Source organism: Phodopus roborovskii, unplaced genomic scaffold, assembly GCF_943737965.1.
Source record: "Phodopus roborovskii unplaced genomic scaffold, PHOROB, whole genome shotgun sequence".
Classification (NCBI taxonomy): Eukaryota; Metazoa; Chordata; class Mammalia; order Rodentia; family Cricetidae; genus Phodopus; species Phodopus roborovskii.
The window spans coordinates 219993-234675 of record NW_026125971.1 but is presented as its reverse complement, the minus strand read 5'-3'; the positions used below and the strand labels follow the sequence as shown (position 1 = coordinate 234675).

General features: G+C 38.9%; 2 protein-coding genes across 5 annotated transcripts in view; one reads left to right on the top strand and one right to left on the bottom strand.

Annotated features, from left to right (window-relative positions):
* Window positions 1-9672, top strand: part of Cnksr2 (connector enhancer of kinase suppressor of Ras 2) — a 248221-nt gene extending 238549 nt beyond the window's left edge. For all 4 annotated transcript variants that reach the window (XM_051179229.1, XM_051179227.1, XM_051179228.1 and 1 more), the window contains 2 exons: window positions 5816-6012; window positions 8589-9672. In XM_051179229.1, coding sequence (XP_051035186.1) covers window positions 5816-6012; window positions 8589-8804 — 413 coding nt within the window. In that variant the 3' untranslated portion in view covers window positions 8805-9672. The remainder of the gene's footprint in view (window positions 1-5815; window positions 6013-8588) is intronic.
* A 2152-nt stretch (window positions 9673-11824) lies between these two features.
* Klhl34 (kelch like family member 34) lies at window positions 11825-13925 on the bottom strand. The gene has a single exon (XM_051179225.1). The coding sequence runs from the start codon at window positions 13923-13925 to the stop codon at window positions 11988-11990; it is 1938 nt and encodes a 645-aa protein (XP_051035182.1). The 3' UTR covers window positions 11825-11987.
* Between the last annotated feature and the right edge of the window lie 758 nt (window positions 13926-14683).

Here is a 14683-nt window from a genome sequence, read left to right as displayed (position 1 = left end):
GTAAGCTTTACTGTTGTAGAAGAATTGACAATTAGAACCACTATAGATAATTAATTTGTAAGTACAAGCTTTACCTGATCTTTAAAAAAAAAAGTAAATTTTAGGAATGGAGGTAGATCCACTCACTTGGTCCTCTCAAAGGAGAAGATTTTATTCATTAAAAATAACTTTTCAAGCCAAGAAACTATTCCCTAATAGTAGTATTTGAGTATTGTTATTATGTCTAAAAGAAAATAAATAATTAGCTACAAAGGAAAAACTAAAAGCCAGCTTGTAAAGGTTTTACTTTCTTCTAATATAACAAGCTGCCTTCCCCTCCAAGTTTTACAAAACTAGGCATAAAAAATTGATTGATATAAAGGCGTGAATTAAAATAGCTTGCATTTAACTATAAAACAATTCAAGTTACAATGTAAACTCTTGGTTATTTGATGACATTTAATATAAACCCTAGAAAGATACTAAGTCCACTAAAAGTCTATAACTTTATATATAAATAAATTGTTCTCTGTGACATGATAGTAAATTAGTATTCATAAAAATAGTTCTGTGGTCTCAATGAAAATGACAATTGCCCTCTGGAACAAAAATAGTGTTCTGCATACTTGATGTGATTAGCCTGGAAGCCTGAATGTGCTTTCTGGTTTTATAAGAACAAATGCCACTCAGATTTGGCTGATGACTAATACACTATGTCTAGCCTTCTCTGTCAATTGTAATTTAACCCTTCCCAACCTTGTGTGCTCATTGCACAGCTGTGTTGTAGAAATAACAACTGTCTTCATGAGGAAATCATTGTCCAATTTTTAAATAATACAATTCTCTACTAAAACATGTATCTACTATCCATTTCCCATTGTTGGTTTCAGAGCCTAATTCTTGGTTTTGTTTTCATCTTTTACTGTTTTAACATTGTCATTACAGTGCCAGGGAAATGGGACAAGAGTGAGATTTCACTCCTTAGTTTTCATCAAAGAAACATGAACATTATTATACAATTTCTTTTCAGTAATTACACAGTCACCTAAAAGGAAATCTTCTTTGGAATATTTTATTTATGAAGACAGATATCACTTCATTTGAAGTTGAGAGCATGAGGCATTATGGCAGATAGAGAATGGGAAATGCAAATGTAAAAAAATCCCCTTATAGAAAAATCACAGTATAGATCTTTGAAAAAGAAGCCATTAACATACAGGAAGAAAATAATGGGAATTCCTCTCAAGTTTTATATCTCATCCTTTTCAGCTTCATTTTTTGTGTTTATTTATAGATTAGATTGATATAGGCTGATAAATGTGTAAATTATGAACAACACAAGTGTTTTAGCCTGTGTGTACAGCCAAAGAAGTTTGAAACCACTGAGCCTAAATGAATAGAATATAGTAACCAAAAAAGTTGAAATAATGGAGAAATATATTCTGATCTGCTCATAAGTAGTTTTAAGACATTACAACAAACTTAATATCATTCATTATGTAATCTGTTTGAGATTTTCTTTATTTTTTCTTTTTACTACCTGGTGATCATATGAAACCTGCAGAAAACTAATGAACTATTATGATATTCACTGTGTTCCTGGATTCCTAATATTTCTTGGTGGAATATATTCACACACACACACACACACACACACACACACACACACACACATATATATATATATATATATATATATATATATGAATGAATGACACCTAAGAGGGTTTTTTTCATTCTTGCCAAATATGGCACAGCCACAAATGATCATCTCTTGGCAGAAATACAAATTAATTGTTTAATTTTGACATTCAAATCCACAAGTCAATGAAATTTTATATAAGAAAAGGGATTTTATGTGTGCTTTCTCCTTTCATAAAATGGAACTTTTTTGATGTGTGATCTGACACAGACCTAATTTATATGCTACAAATGTAAATACAATTTTGGGGAAATTTTATTCCTTCATAGATTCAGATTTCATGAATAAATTAGATGCCAATTAAAATGTCATTTCAGCAGTGATACACTTCCTCAGTGGGAATCACAGAAGGCTCCTATATATGTCCTTTTATTTTGAATGTGGTCTACACTTTGCCAATTTTCAGAAACATTCACTCAAATTGCAAAAGAGCTGGTTTTTAGCCAGTGTTCCAATGGCTGAACTGGCACATTGAAAGAAATTCAGTTGGGAAGCAGGCCTCACCAAGTGTTTGCCTCATCTACCAAAGCAAGCTTCTTCTAAGAGAAGGAAAAGCAAAGATTGAGAAGAGAAAGGATCCTGAAGGGAAATGTGAAGGAGATGAAGAAGAAGAAAACAAACAGAAGAAAATAAAGGTGCTCTCATGTTTTCAGTTGCAACAGTAACCCTGTAGAGTTAATTGATATTCATCTGAGAAAAACCAAGGAAACCCATTGAAAACTATAAAAGAAAATAAAGGTCTGTTTTTGTCTTGAATGTTGAGTTCTGTGTTGTTTTGATTGTTGAGCACAGTGAATCAGATTTATAATGTGACTCTGCCCCTCACTCCCTTCCTTTGAAAATGAAAGGACTCTTTGTGTAGTCTTAAAATGTTAAATACTTGGTGACATTTTGTGATAGCCTGGCTTCTCAGTCACTCATCCTTACTCATTCCACTACTGTGTCTTGTGCAGTGTTGCATATGTGTGTGGTGTGTAGAGGAATAAGAGGGGAATTTCTTACCTCTGGCAGGAGCCACATCATCCAGCTGCTATAGTTTCAAATGTTTCTGTGTTCTGTGTCATTGTGATTCTTTGTTCAGATGTGCTGCCCAGAGACAGACCCATGCTTGGCTTTTTGTACAGCTGTCATACCACATTCTTTGTAGAATTATGTTGTCTTTTGGTGGATGCTTTTCTCCCAAATAATATTAAGAAGGGGCAGGAGAGGGTTTTGCTTTTAAAATAGTTAATATCATTTTTATGTGTAATCTAGGCTTAGTCTTCTTAAAGTAAAACTTAGTTAAAATCACATAAAAATAACGATTCTGCTCCAACATTGCAAAATGTTAAAAGTTGAGGCAAGGGGGCTAGCTGGAGATGTAGTTCAGTGATGGGATGTTTGCCTAGTATGTGCAAGAACCTTGATTCGATCCCCAGCAGAAAGGTAGGGAGACATAGTGACAGAGGAAGAGAACAAACTATGTCAAAATATAACAAGATATATGTGCACTACAGTATTAGGTAACATGAGAAAGATTTCTCTTAAAATTAAGAAAAATCACTGAAAAAAAAAGCTACCATCCTTAAATTCTAAAACTATAGTCTAGGTCTATTTTTCTTTTACCTTCCTTCTAGAAATGAAAAGTATAATACCTTGTACCACCTGATACCATAACTACTGTAATTCTTTATCTACTAGGCCTCTTAGTGGTACACAAACTCCTACTCTCTAAAAATTACTTCGGTCTTTACATGCAATCTTGCCTCAAGGCAAATTGAATAATTACTAAATAATTTCCCTGTGTCCTTTCCTAGATTATGGTTTTTTTATGAAATGGAATTACTCTGTTCAAATGTGTCCTCGTTTTTACAACTCCATTTAGTGACCATAAGTTACCATATGGTTTTGTTCCTTCCTTCTTCCTAGGCATTCTCATTTGAAATTTTCTATGATTGATTCATCATCTTGCTTTTAACTTGAAAATCTATTCTTTTGCATCCACCCATCCACCAAACTCCCCAGTGTGCTGAAAAATTCAAGGATGAATGAAGAGGGATTTTTTTAAAGATTTTTTAAAGGCATTTGTTATATAACACAATAAATTATGCTGAGAGACAATAAGGGATTTTCTACTGAAAAGACCAAATGATCATAGCTATATGTCCAGCTACTGATGTCAGTAGAAGAGCAAAAAATACAGAATTTAAACAAAACTGCTTTTTAATCCTATAGGTGATTCCCTTGAAAATTACAATATTATTTTGGACTTTTGGGACAATTTTAGGTGTACTCTTCTAAAACATGTTTAGATCATCATTAGCATAGCCCAAGGGATGGTGTACATAATTTACACAAAGTATGGGTATAACCATCACCCTTTAAGTGTTCTGACTCTGATAATTTATCTACTTTGCCAGAAAATGAACACACAGAAATATTTCTGTCTAGTTCAACTTATGAAAGTACTGTCTGTGTATAGTTTGTATCCACTTAGAAACCTTTTCTATGGAAAGTGCAGTACATTTTATTAAAAGATTGCATGGAAAACTTGAAATAAGTGTTTAGAATGCTGCATTTTAAGGGAGTCACACATTAATTGGCACCTCTACTTTAGAGTGATTCTAATTCCACCATTTATATGAGATTATGACTTTGAGGAAAGAGTTCCCCTCATATAAAATAAAGATTTCTTAGTGTGATTGTGAAGATCAAATGAAATCATGAATGTTATGTATTTACCCTACAGCCTGGCACAAATTACTGTTCATTAATATTATTGGTAATTAGGGGATCTACTTTTAACACTGTATACAAAATATTAAAATTGCATGGACCATGCTGTAATGAATAACATTTTATATTTATGCCTTGGGCTAGTATAAGAAGTATTCCTCAAATAACACCCTGCTATTCCCCAAAGAATTCTAGTTCATTTTTATTACTTATATGACAAACAAATTAATGTGTTTATAATTAATACAACATCATTATTCAGACAATTTTAAATTAAGATGACACTTTCATTTGTTCTTCTAGATTTAAAATCCATACATGTGATTATCTTAATTTTTCTCAAAAATATTTAAGTGGCCAGGCGTTAGTGGTGCATGCCTTTAATCCCAGCACATGGGAGGCAAAGGCAAGTGGATCTCTTTGAGTTCAAGGCCAGCCTGGTCTACAGAGCTAGTTCCAGGACAGGCTCCAAAGCAATACAGAGAAACCCTGTCTCCAAAAAAAAAAATATTTAAGTGGAGTATTGTCTTGTCTCAATTTTAAAATGTTATAAGATCTTTTAGTACATGCCACATATTTTGCTTATAAATACATCGATATGCTTCATTTTAATTTAATTTAAAACATTATTATTGCTGAGCATGGTAACTTATACCTGTAATCTCAGCACTTGGGAGACAGAGGCAAAAGGAGTACCATGTATTTTAGGCCAGCCTCATGTGTTGCAGGTTGCAGCCTGGGCTACATAGTGAATTGCAGGCCACCCTGACCTACATAGTGAGCTCCTGTCTAAAACATCAAAACATTATTTTTGATAATAACATGATCAGTTACTATATTGATGATTTACCAGGAATTTCTATGGCAGTCATATGAAATCTAATAATTTATTAAATAACTGGACAATCTTATTCATATATGTGCCAAACAGTACCATTACATCTTAGGAACTCTGAGAAAATGAAAATCATTCAGTATTAATTAACCAGGTGAACTCTATTAAATAGCTTCTGTGTTTTATTGTCTTAAAATACTAAACTATATGAAGCAACATTTCCATGTTATATACATTTTATACTCTAAATCTTTGAACTCAAGAAATGTGTGGTTATTTTTCTCTCAAGAGACTATTTGTTGAATCATAAATTCTATTTAATCATTCTAAAACAATTGGCTGCCCATTGCTCTATAACCCAATCTAACTAGCATCTGTGAGTTATTTTGAGTTACTTTATTTTGTTATTTTGCTTCTTAGACATACTTAAGTATTAGATCGTTTTCCTAATCATTCATTAGACTGTTTTTCAGATAATCAAATTTTAAAAGGTTTTTTTCAAACTACACAATATCTTTATTAAACTATCTATCCATCTCTCCCCTCCCACCAATCCTTTACCCCCCTCCCACTCCTTCTCACAGGTGAAAATCGGGAAGAAAAGTTAGGAGACTCCTTGCAAGATTTATACAGGGCGCTGGAGGAAGCCAGTCTGTCACCTATAGGTGAACATCGCATTTCAACCAAGATGGAATACAAGCTATCATTCATAAAAAGATGTAATGATCCCGTGATGAATGAAAAACTGCACAGGCTAAGAATTCTTAAAAGCACTTTAAAGGTAAGGTATGAAACGGACAGATAATTCCTTTGGGGAGAGTTCTTCTTGAACTAAAACTAGATTGCCAGTTATGTGGTACGGGAGGGAGAGGGAATTGGGATCAATATTTAAAATAAAAATTTAAAAAAAAGCAGAGCTATGGGAAGGTAACGGTAAATAGAAAAAACCTGCAGCAGAGTGGTGGGAAGGGAATCCTTTGGGGTTTTTTGTTTGGTTGGTTGGTTGGTTGGTTGATTGGTTGGTTGGTTTGTTTATATATATTGAAGTCCTAAGTCACTGACTAAATGCTGTATGACTTAGTTTTAGGAGAAAACAGGATATGCTTAAGATTTTCTTCTCAAAATTCAGGGTTGGTGCTACTCCTTAGTCTTTTGATTCCTTAAGAAAAGTTCACCATGTAGGATATTTATCAAAGATATTAAAGACATATGGTATGTATATAGAATGTTTAAAGGGCTTTAAATGATTTGTGAATATTTCCTGCATCATCTTCACCATATGTGGGGTGAAGCTACAGTCATCATGTACCACGTAAAAATTGTACAATTTTTCTGTTTACATGATCAGTTCCTAACACACATATTCCCTTCACAAATATATACTTCGCTAAGTGCTTAACAGTATTTTCATTCTTCTTATACCGCAGCTAGATTGAGAAGCAGGTGGTAAGAACAGGGGAACAGAGAGGAAGAAATTGAAGAAGGAGGTTGTGTAGAGGAGGAAAGGATCTGTCTTATAAACTACCTGAACAGGTCCTATACCACACACACACACACACAAATGAAAACAAAATAAACCAAAAAATTTGTCATACAGAATGTGTAGCTTAGTAATTCCAAAATACAAAATGTCAAAGGGCTTCTTTGAGAAGTGTTTTAAATCCTCAGCATCTCCCTAAGAATGCAGTATTGGAATAGAGATGATTAAGAAATACATAATTGCAATGGAAAAATCAATTATTTGAAATGTTTACAGGTAATAACAGCTAAGGATTCAGAGTCAATTAACTATGGTATTTGTGCAAATGCTACTCCACTGAACAATTAATGAACTTTTGTAGCTAATGCCACAATTCTAGGGAAAGCAATAACAAACAAAAGGGTAATTCTACTGACCAGCTGTATTCCAAAGATATCCACATCTTCCCTCCTCATTTAGTTTTTATCTTTTGTTGAAACTTTTAATATACTTTATTCGGATCATACTTTTCTTCTTCTCTTCCAACTCCTCTCCACCCAATCATCCAACTCTACACCCTTTGTTCTCTCTCTCTCTTTCTCTCTTTCTCTCTCTCTCTCGTTCTTTTCCTTCATACTTCTTCTTCACCTCTTTTTTCTTATATTATATGCTCTGTAAATACAATATTTTTGTCCTATAACAATGAATAAGAGGCACTGTAAATGTTGAGTTCAACAAGAATTGATGAGTCATGATACTGTTTGACTCTTCTGCTCTTCAAAGGCAATGAAGAGTCAGTAAAAAGAAAATGTCCCTTACTGGTTCAGAAACTTGGTTGGGGCGGGGGCTCATTATAGAACCTTGTGCTTTGGGGCCTGGAAACTTAATAGGTTGTAAAATGTTCAATTACATACAAATGCCTGAACAAACCCAAGAGTAGATCTCATGTCCTACCATAGGGCAACTCCCAGCATCATCAGTTCCATACCTATTTAGTATCTTGTCTGCTTACTGACCAGAAATGTCTCTTGGGCATGTTATTGTCTTCTTTCCCTTTCAAATCTGACACAGAGGCGTGGCTTTTCATTTCTGGAGAACATTTCCTGGATTCCCTTAGCCCTTTGTTACATAGATGAACGACAGGGCTGCTTTTCTGAAACTGTCCTAACCCTTTCTCCCTCTTACCTTCCACAGCAGGAGTTGTCTTCTTCTGTATTGGATATGTATGACTTTGTGAGTTATACCCAAAAACCAAAATGAAGCTTAGTCGTCAGCTGAATCCCAGCCTACAGTATGAAAGGGAAAGGCACAGTTCATTATAGGGTTCCAGTGCTGTGGTCAAGGATTTTTGTTGTTGTTGTTTTTAAGGTTTTTGTTTGTTTGTTGTTGTTTTGTTTGTTTGTATTTTGAGACCTTAAAGTCACAGGGCAAGAATTCTGTATTTGCAGCAACAGGGATTCTTGTTTACTCCCACTGGAGCGTAACAAGTTTACCATGGACATGTTCCAAAATAACTCAAGAGATAAACAGTGGAAAGTCCACTTGATGGCAGGGATAGGATGTTACAGAGGCCATAATAAAGAGAGAAAAGCTTCTTTTCATGTGTTTAAGTAAGGTTTGAAGAAATGAGGAAGGTTTCCTTAAAACATGAAGGCTTCCATAAGCAGAGATGGCAAATAGGAAAGACCAAGAGTATAAAGTAAATCACAGACAGCGAGCAATCCGAGACATAGCACTGAGTAAGAAAATAAATATACCATTATTTTAGTCTACATAACTGAATGTGAACATATCAGATCTGTTTCATAGAGGTTTCTGAATTTATTGGCTCACTGACTTGTTTTAAATTTGGATAAATTTCACCTCTATCTTAACTATTGAATTCTTTTGCTTTTCAGGCCAGAGAAGGGGAAGTAGCCATTATTGATAAAGTCCTAGACAATCCAGACTTAACATCTAAAGAATTCCAACAATGGAAGCAGATGTACCTCGACCTTTTCTTGGATATCTGTCAAAACACCACCTCAAATGACCCACTAAGTATTTCTTCTGAAATAGATGTTATCACTTCCTCTCTAACACATACTCATTCATACATTGAGACCCATGTGTAAGTGCATTCCGACTTGAGGCCATCTAGTACCTGTCGGTACCCTGAACAAGTACATGAGGTAGTTTTTTATCAATGTGTTGAACTCTTGACAAGCTATACTTTAATGTTACCAAATTATATGAAACAAAGCATACATGGTCACATTACCACTGTCTTTAATGAGCATTTGTATGTTTTATATGCAGTTAGTGCTCAGCTTATGTTTACCATGTGCAAAATCAACAATATTTAATGACTTCAATTAACTTTTGCAAACACTTCTGGATACAGGTGATCTTCAAGTAGAAAAACCACAAAAAAAGTAGTTTTCTATCTGAAGTCATCTTTTCTCCCTTTAAGTTAATTTTCTATAAATGAGACTTCAAACAGAAATCAATTTTTTCAGGTGCAGACATCCTTGTGGGTGGGAAAGAATTTAAACCTTTTTATATTTATTAAAATGTTCTAAGAGTTTTCTTAAACATTGCACAAAGTTTAATGCTGTAGTTTTATTTTTGTGAAATGTAGGTGCGTATAAAAGAGTTAAGCAAACTAGAAGAGCATCACCATAAGAAAAGTTCAGGTAGCTAATCTCCGTCTTAATAGTCTATTAACTTGTGTTAACTGGTTAATGGAGGTATTCCAAATCTATGAGAACACTGCATGGTGTATCAGGGCAAAGCTTTGTAAGATGTTTTTGTAACTAAGACCAAAATCGAAGATAGAGCTGCTTTATTTTCTTGGTTTAAATCTTCCTTTATTTTTGTAGTGATGAAATGCTGATTGTGTACAGAAGAATTTAAGAATGGATTTTTTAAAACAGACTTAACTCACCCAGAAAGGCAGCTAACAGCTATACATACATGCATACATACATACATACATACATATATACATACATAATTTCAGCCCAAATTCATGGTTTTTGAACTCTTAACTCTTAAAAGACAAAGTATACACTGAAATGAGTCAATTTTCCAGGCAGTTTCCAATTTTCCCTTGGTCTCTTAACTAAACGTCTATAATTATATATCAGGCAGGGAAGTAAAATACATCTAGTAGTGGCAGATAGAAGTTATAATAGAGAAAACAATGTTGAAAATGTTAATGAACTTCTCTGCTAATGGCGATCATTCGATGAGTCATTACTTTGAGTAACCTGAGATCAAGAACTTAGAAGTTTTTCCTAGAGTCCTGAACTGTTTTCTAGAGTGGATGGAGTCTGTGAAAAAGTCCTCTTCATATAATGCCATTTCTATGTGTCTAGTTTTGGAAAGTGACCACAGCATGAAAGTGACTTGCTGCTTTTTAGTGTGTGGCTGCATAATGTACAAGTCACAATTTGCTGTTTTTCCAGGAGGAAAGGACCCTCCTTTACTATTCTATGTCCTGAAATCTACTTCTGATCAGCTTTATCCTGTTGCCTGTGCAGCTCAGTGAATGTACTTCTATCTCTAAGAGTTCAGATATATACCAGTGAATATTTTTGCTGTAGAGAAGAAAGTAAAAACTACACAGTGGCATCTTTTTTTCTTTGCTTTTGAAATCACATTAAATCACTATCATTTTGCAGACTTTGCACAACTGTACAGGAGAGTGGCCTTTCTACAGCACATTTTCAGTAATCCTATATTTAGTCAAAATGGATGAGAAACCACACATTAACATTTGTATGGAATTTTGGGTCCAGTGTAATATTTTTATCATTTAAAAAATAACCCTATTTGTAAAAACATTTATTTACTGCATGGTTATTAACATACATTAAATTTGTGGGGATTTTGTGTATGTAAATGAGAGAAAGATAGAGAGAAAAAACAAACAAAAAAAACCCTCTTGTCCTAAAATGAAGTGTGCTTGTTACAGTTATTTAGGTATATTGATCTTTACTAGACCAATCTGTATCTTCACTTAAAAATATCTGTACATGATGGATGTGTCACATATACAGTGAACAAACAGCTTGCAAACAACAATAGTTGGTGGGAAAACTAGCTCTCTTGCTAGTCAGCAGCTTCCATTTTTGTAATGTCAGCTGTTATTTTACTGGTAAAAATTAAGTAATGAATTTTACAAGACTCATGACTAGCCTAGCATGAAGGAGACCTTTTAGCACTATATATCTGTACATTTTGTTGCATTAGTTTCAATTCAAATGGAGAGGCAGGACTGTGAACTGAAGACAAATAAATTCAGCTCTTATTGAATCCTTATACAGCACCTACTTTATTCATGCAGAGGGCTTACCACATTTCTCTGTGACCTAATCACACAGCCACCCTCACTACCACCACCCCAGTTACAAGTTCTCACTTTGCCACCTCACTGATAGCTAATGAAAGCCAGAAGTAACACCTGTTTCTGGCTTACCAAGGTCTCCTGTGAGACCTTGAAAACCCAAGCTGTCTTCCCACTGACCTGACATAACTGTGTAAACTTCACCTACTCATTCCTTCTCTGTGATCCCACAGGGCATAGAAGGGTAAGCCAACAAAAATAAGCTCATTTTCATTTTACAAATGTAACATCTTGTGGTTAAGGGTTGCTGAAATATGTCTAAACTAATAAACTGACTCCAGCCAGTATAAAAGCAGATGGGAAAGGGACAGAGAAAAATTAACAAAAAGTAGTTTCTCAAAGAAACACTTTTTCCAAGACTATTTCCTTCTCAATTCACTATCAATATGAAACTGTTGATCAGAACTATAACAGTGGCCCAACACTATAAAAATCATCCCCCTCCCTACAACCATTCCAAGCAGTTATCAAGGCACACGCACCTACACATTCACAATTCCGTCAGGTAATATTGTCTTGTGGGACTGTTACAGCTGTTATAGCCAACAATTTTCCGTGGTTTGTGTGTACCTAATTGTACAGCTTTTTAAGGGGGAGACATGAAAGTAATCACAGGCACCTGGAAAACACTTTAGGGAGGGAAATAAGCTCCTATTTTATTTCCAAAAGTCCTGCTCTAGCACAGGATGAGTCTGTCTTTCTGAAAACTCTTGGATTAACTAAAACTAATTCATAATGCATTCCTGGCTACCAGTTGCAGTTGAAGGGAAATAGTTATCCTTGGCCAAAGTCTTCTTTGCCTCCTTTCCCTTCAGAACTGCCCAACTCTTAGGGGGGAAAGCTTTGCTCTGCAGGCAAGGGCAAGTACAGTTTTGTCTTAGATCTGCTGAAGACTAGACTCACCTACTCAACCCAACACTAAATCTAGTGCCTCTCCAGGTTCTCCCTCCCTTGTCTCCTCCCCTCCTTCCTCCAGCTGCAGCACAGCACACTGAAGGCCACTCCATGCCCAGGGCAGCACACAGCCTAAGTCTTCCCAATGGTCCAGGTCAAGGTCATAGCCCACTACATTACGAGTTGGCACCTGGTGTGAATCCCTCCACTTGAGACCGCCCAGCAGCAGCACTGTCTCTTCTACCACAGCAAGTCCATAGCAGAAGCGGTCGTAGGGTAGTGACCTCAACCGAGTCCACTGGTCTGTGCTGGGGTCATAGCGTTCGATCTCAGAGAAGGGCTCATATCTTCCCAAAAAGGCAAACACCGCACCTCGCAGCACCGAAAGGTAATGCCCATAGCGAGCTGTGCCCATGGGTGCCCTCTTACTCCATGCCCTTTGTCCGGGACTAAGGGAGTACATATCTCGGAGGCTATTTGTGCCTCCTTCACCTCTCCCAGCCTTGCCCCCAGAGATGTACACGACACCATGGTCCCCAACGGCACCCGCGTGACCGTGCAGTGCCCGAGGCAGCTCCCCAGCTGCCATCCAGCGGTCCCTACGCAGGTCGTACATCTCCACTGAGGCCAGTGCCTCGCCACAGGAGCCCAGACCCCCAACGGCCAGGAGACTGTCACCTACCACTCCACACCAGAAGTAGGCCCGCGCTTCTCGCATGGCGGGCACCTCTGTCCAAGTGTGGAAGCGCGGGTCATAACGGTGCACTAAGGCCGTGACCGACCTTGGGCCCAGGTCTGCTAGGGAGCTAGATGGGCTACCAGAAAGGCTCTCCCCTCCGAGGACAAATAGGAAGTTGCCCATGGTACATACACTGTGGCCTAGCAGTGGTGCAGGCAGCCGTGTCAGGCTGTGCCAGCTGTGGTTGTACACATCGAAGGACACCACATCCTGGGTTAGCTCCCACTCTTTCTCCTCCATCTCTTCCTCCTCCTCTCCCTCCTCTTCCTCTGGTTCAGGTTCAGGATGCCGATGCCTAACAACCTCTGGCAGGGCCACAATTTCCTCAGTAACAGTCTCCCTAGCTCTGAGACCACCAACCAGCAAGACACGGGTCCGGGCACTCCGGATACTAGTCTGTTCTCCCTGTAGGAGTGGCTGGCGGGAAGGTGCTGTGTGGTAATTGAGGGCCTGGATGATGAGGCCCTTGATCCGAGTAGGTAAAGTAAGACCAGAGCCTGAGTACACGCGCCTCAGAACACCTGCAGGCACCAAGCCAAAGCGAATACATCCAAGCAGTGTTGAACTGTGTGCCAGGCGCTGGGTCGTAGGTTCCTGCCTCAGCCAGGCTAGTGCCAGACCCAGCAGCCGTGTCTCAGCCACCCGTGCCACATCAGGGGCACCCAGCACAACCTTCATTGATATAGGGTTGAGTTCCAGTAGCCCTGAGGGGCCAGTGCCGATCAGTAGCAGCTCCTGCAGGTGGCCCACAATGCACTGCTCTGCTGCACGTAGAGTGCCAGCCAGGCCAAAGCGAGCAGCCACATTGGCAGTGAAGCAGCAATTCTCTGGGGCAAGCTGATGTTCCAGGTAGTGGCCACACAGCCCCAAGGCCTCGGTGACTTGCAGATAGCTGGCAGCCTCCAGAGTGTCCTCCACAGTGTCCATAGAGAGGGGCAGCCAGGCAGTATAGATAAAGTCCAGCAGGCGCTGCAGGCCAGCCGCTGAAGGCACATGCAGGTGAATTACACGAGCCCGAGATTCCTGAGTGTGACTCTTGAACAGGGCTTTGAAGTAGTCGCTGGAGCATGCCAGAAGTGACCTGTGCGCTGGGAACTCACTGCCCTCTGTCTCCAGTGTCACGTCGCACAAAATGCCCTCAGCCCGTAAGGCCTGGTAGCCAGTGAGAAGAGAGCTGCTGTGAGCTTTGGAGTAAGACAGAAAGTAACTCATGATGCCCAAGGCGGGAAGCTGGAATGGAACCAGCCAGGTGCTGCTGGCTGCATCCCGTACTCGGATTCCCCCACCTCCGCTGTCCAGCTGGAGAGCCCCCTAGCAAAGGCCGATTTTTGCCTGCTCAGTTTAAAAAACTAGGGTTTCTTCATCCAGATCTGGCAGTTGTTTCGTGCCCGTCTAAAACAACAAATGATTTAGAGACAATTTCCAGATGTCTCTAGTAGCAGAGGGTGTGGATTTCAGAGTCTTCCTGGTATTGCTAGGCTTTGTTTCTGCTGCTGCTGAACATGGCAGCGCGTTGCCCAAAATCCCCTCCCCTACACAATTTGGGGAGCCCACATTTGCACGCCAGGGGCAGAGGTTGTCGCGCACCATCACCTGGAGAGGTCACTCTGACAGTGCACCAGCTAGGGTGCTGGATCTCCAACAGGACAGATGCGTGGATGTGGCCCTTATTGTGCGTGTCCCGGGAGTGCTGGATGGTGGCTCTGAATTCCCAGCCATGGAGCAGGACCTGTTCTGAGGACACCCGCGCAGTCAGAAGACAACTGGCTAGGGGGCTGGGGGTGAACTTGTTCCGAGAAGAGGATCAAATCAAAGCCTGTGGCACTGGGGGGAGTGCAGGTCAGTGTAGAGGGTTGAGAGCGTGATTGGGCGCGCTGCACATAACATGCCTGTAGCTCACCAAGACAGGAATAGTGCTCGCCTTGGCTCACTGGTGCGCTGCGACCCGCCCCGCCCTGCTCCCCAGCTGC

What these genes read in the sequence shown, in the direction of transcription:
- Klhl34 (XM_051179225.1), bottom strand. Translation starts at nt 13,925, where the DNA reads ATGAGTTACTTTCTGTCTTACTCCAAAGCTCACAGCAGCTCTCTTCTC.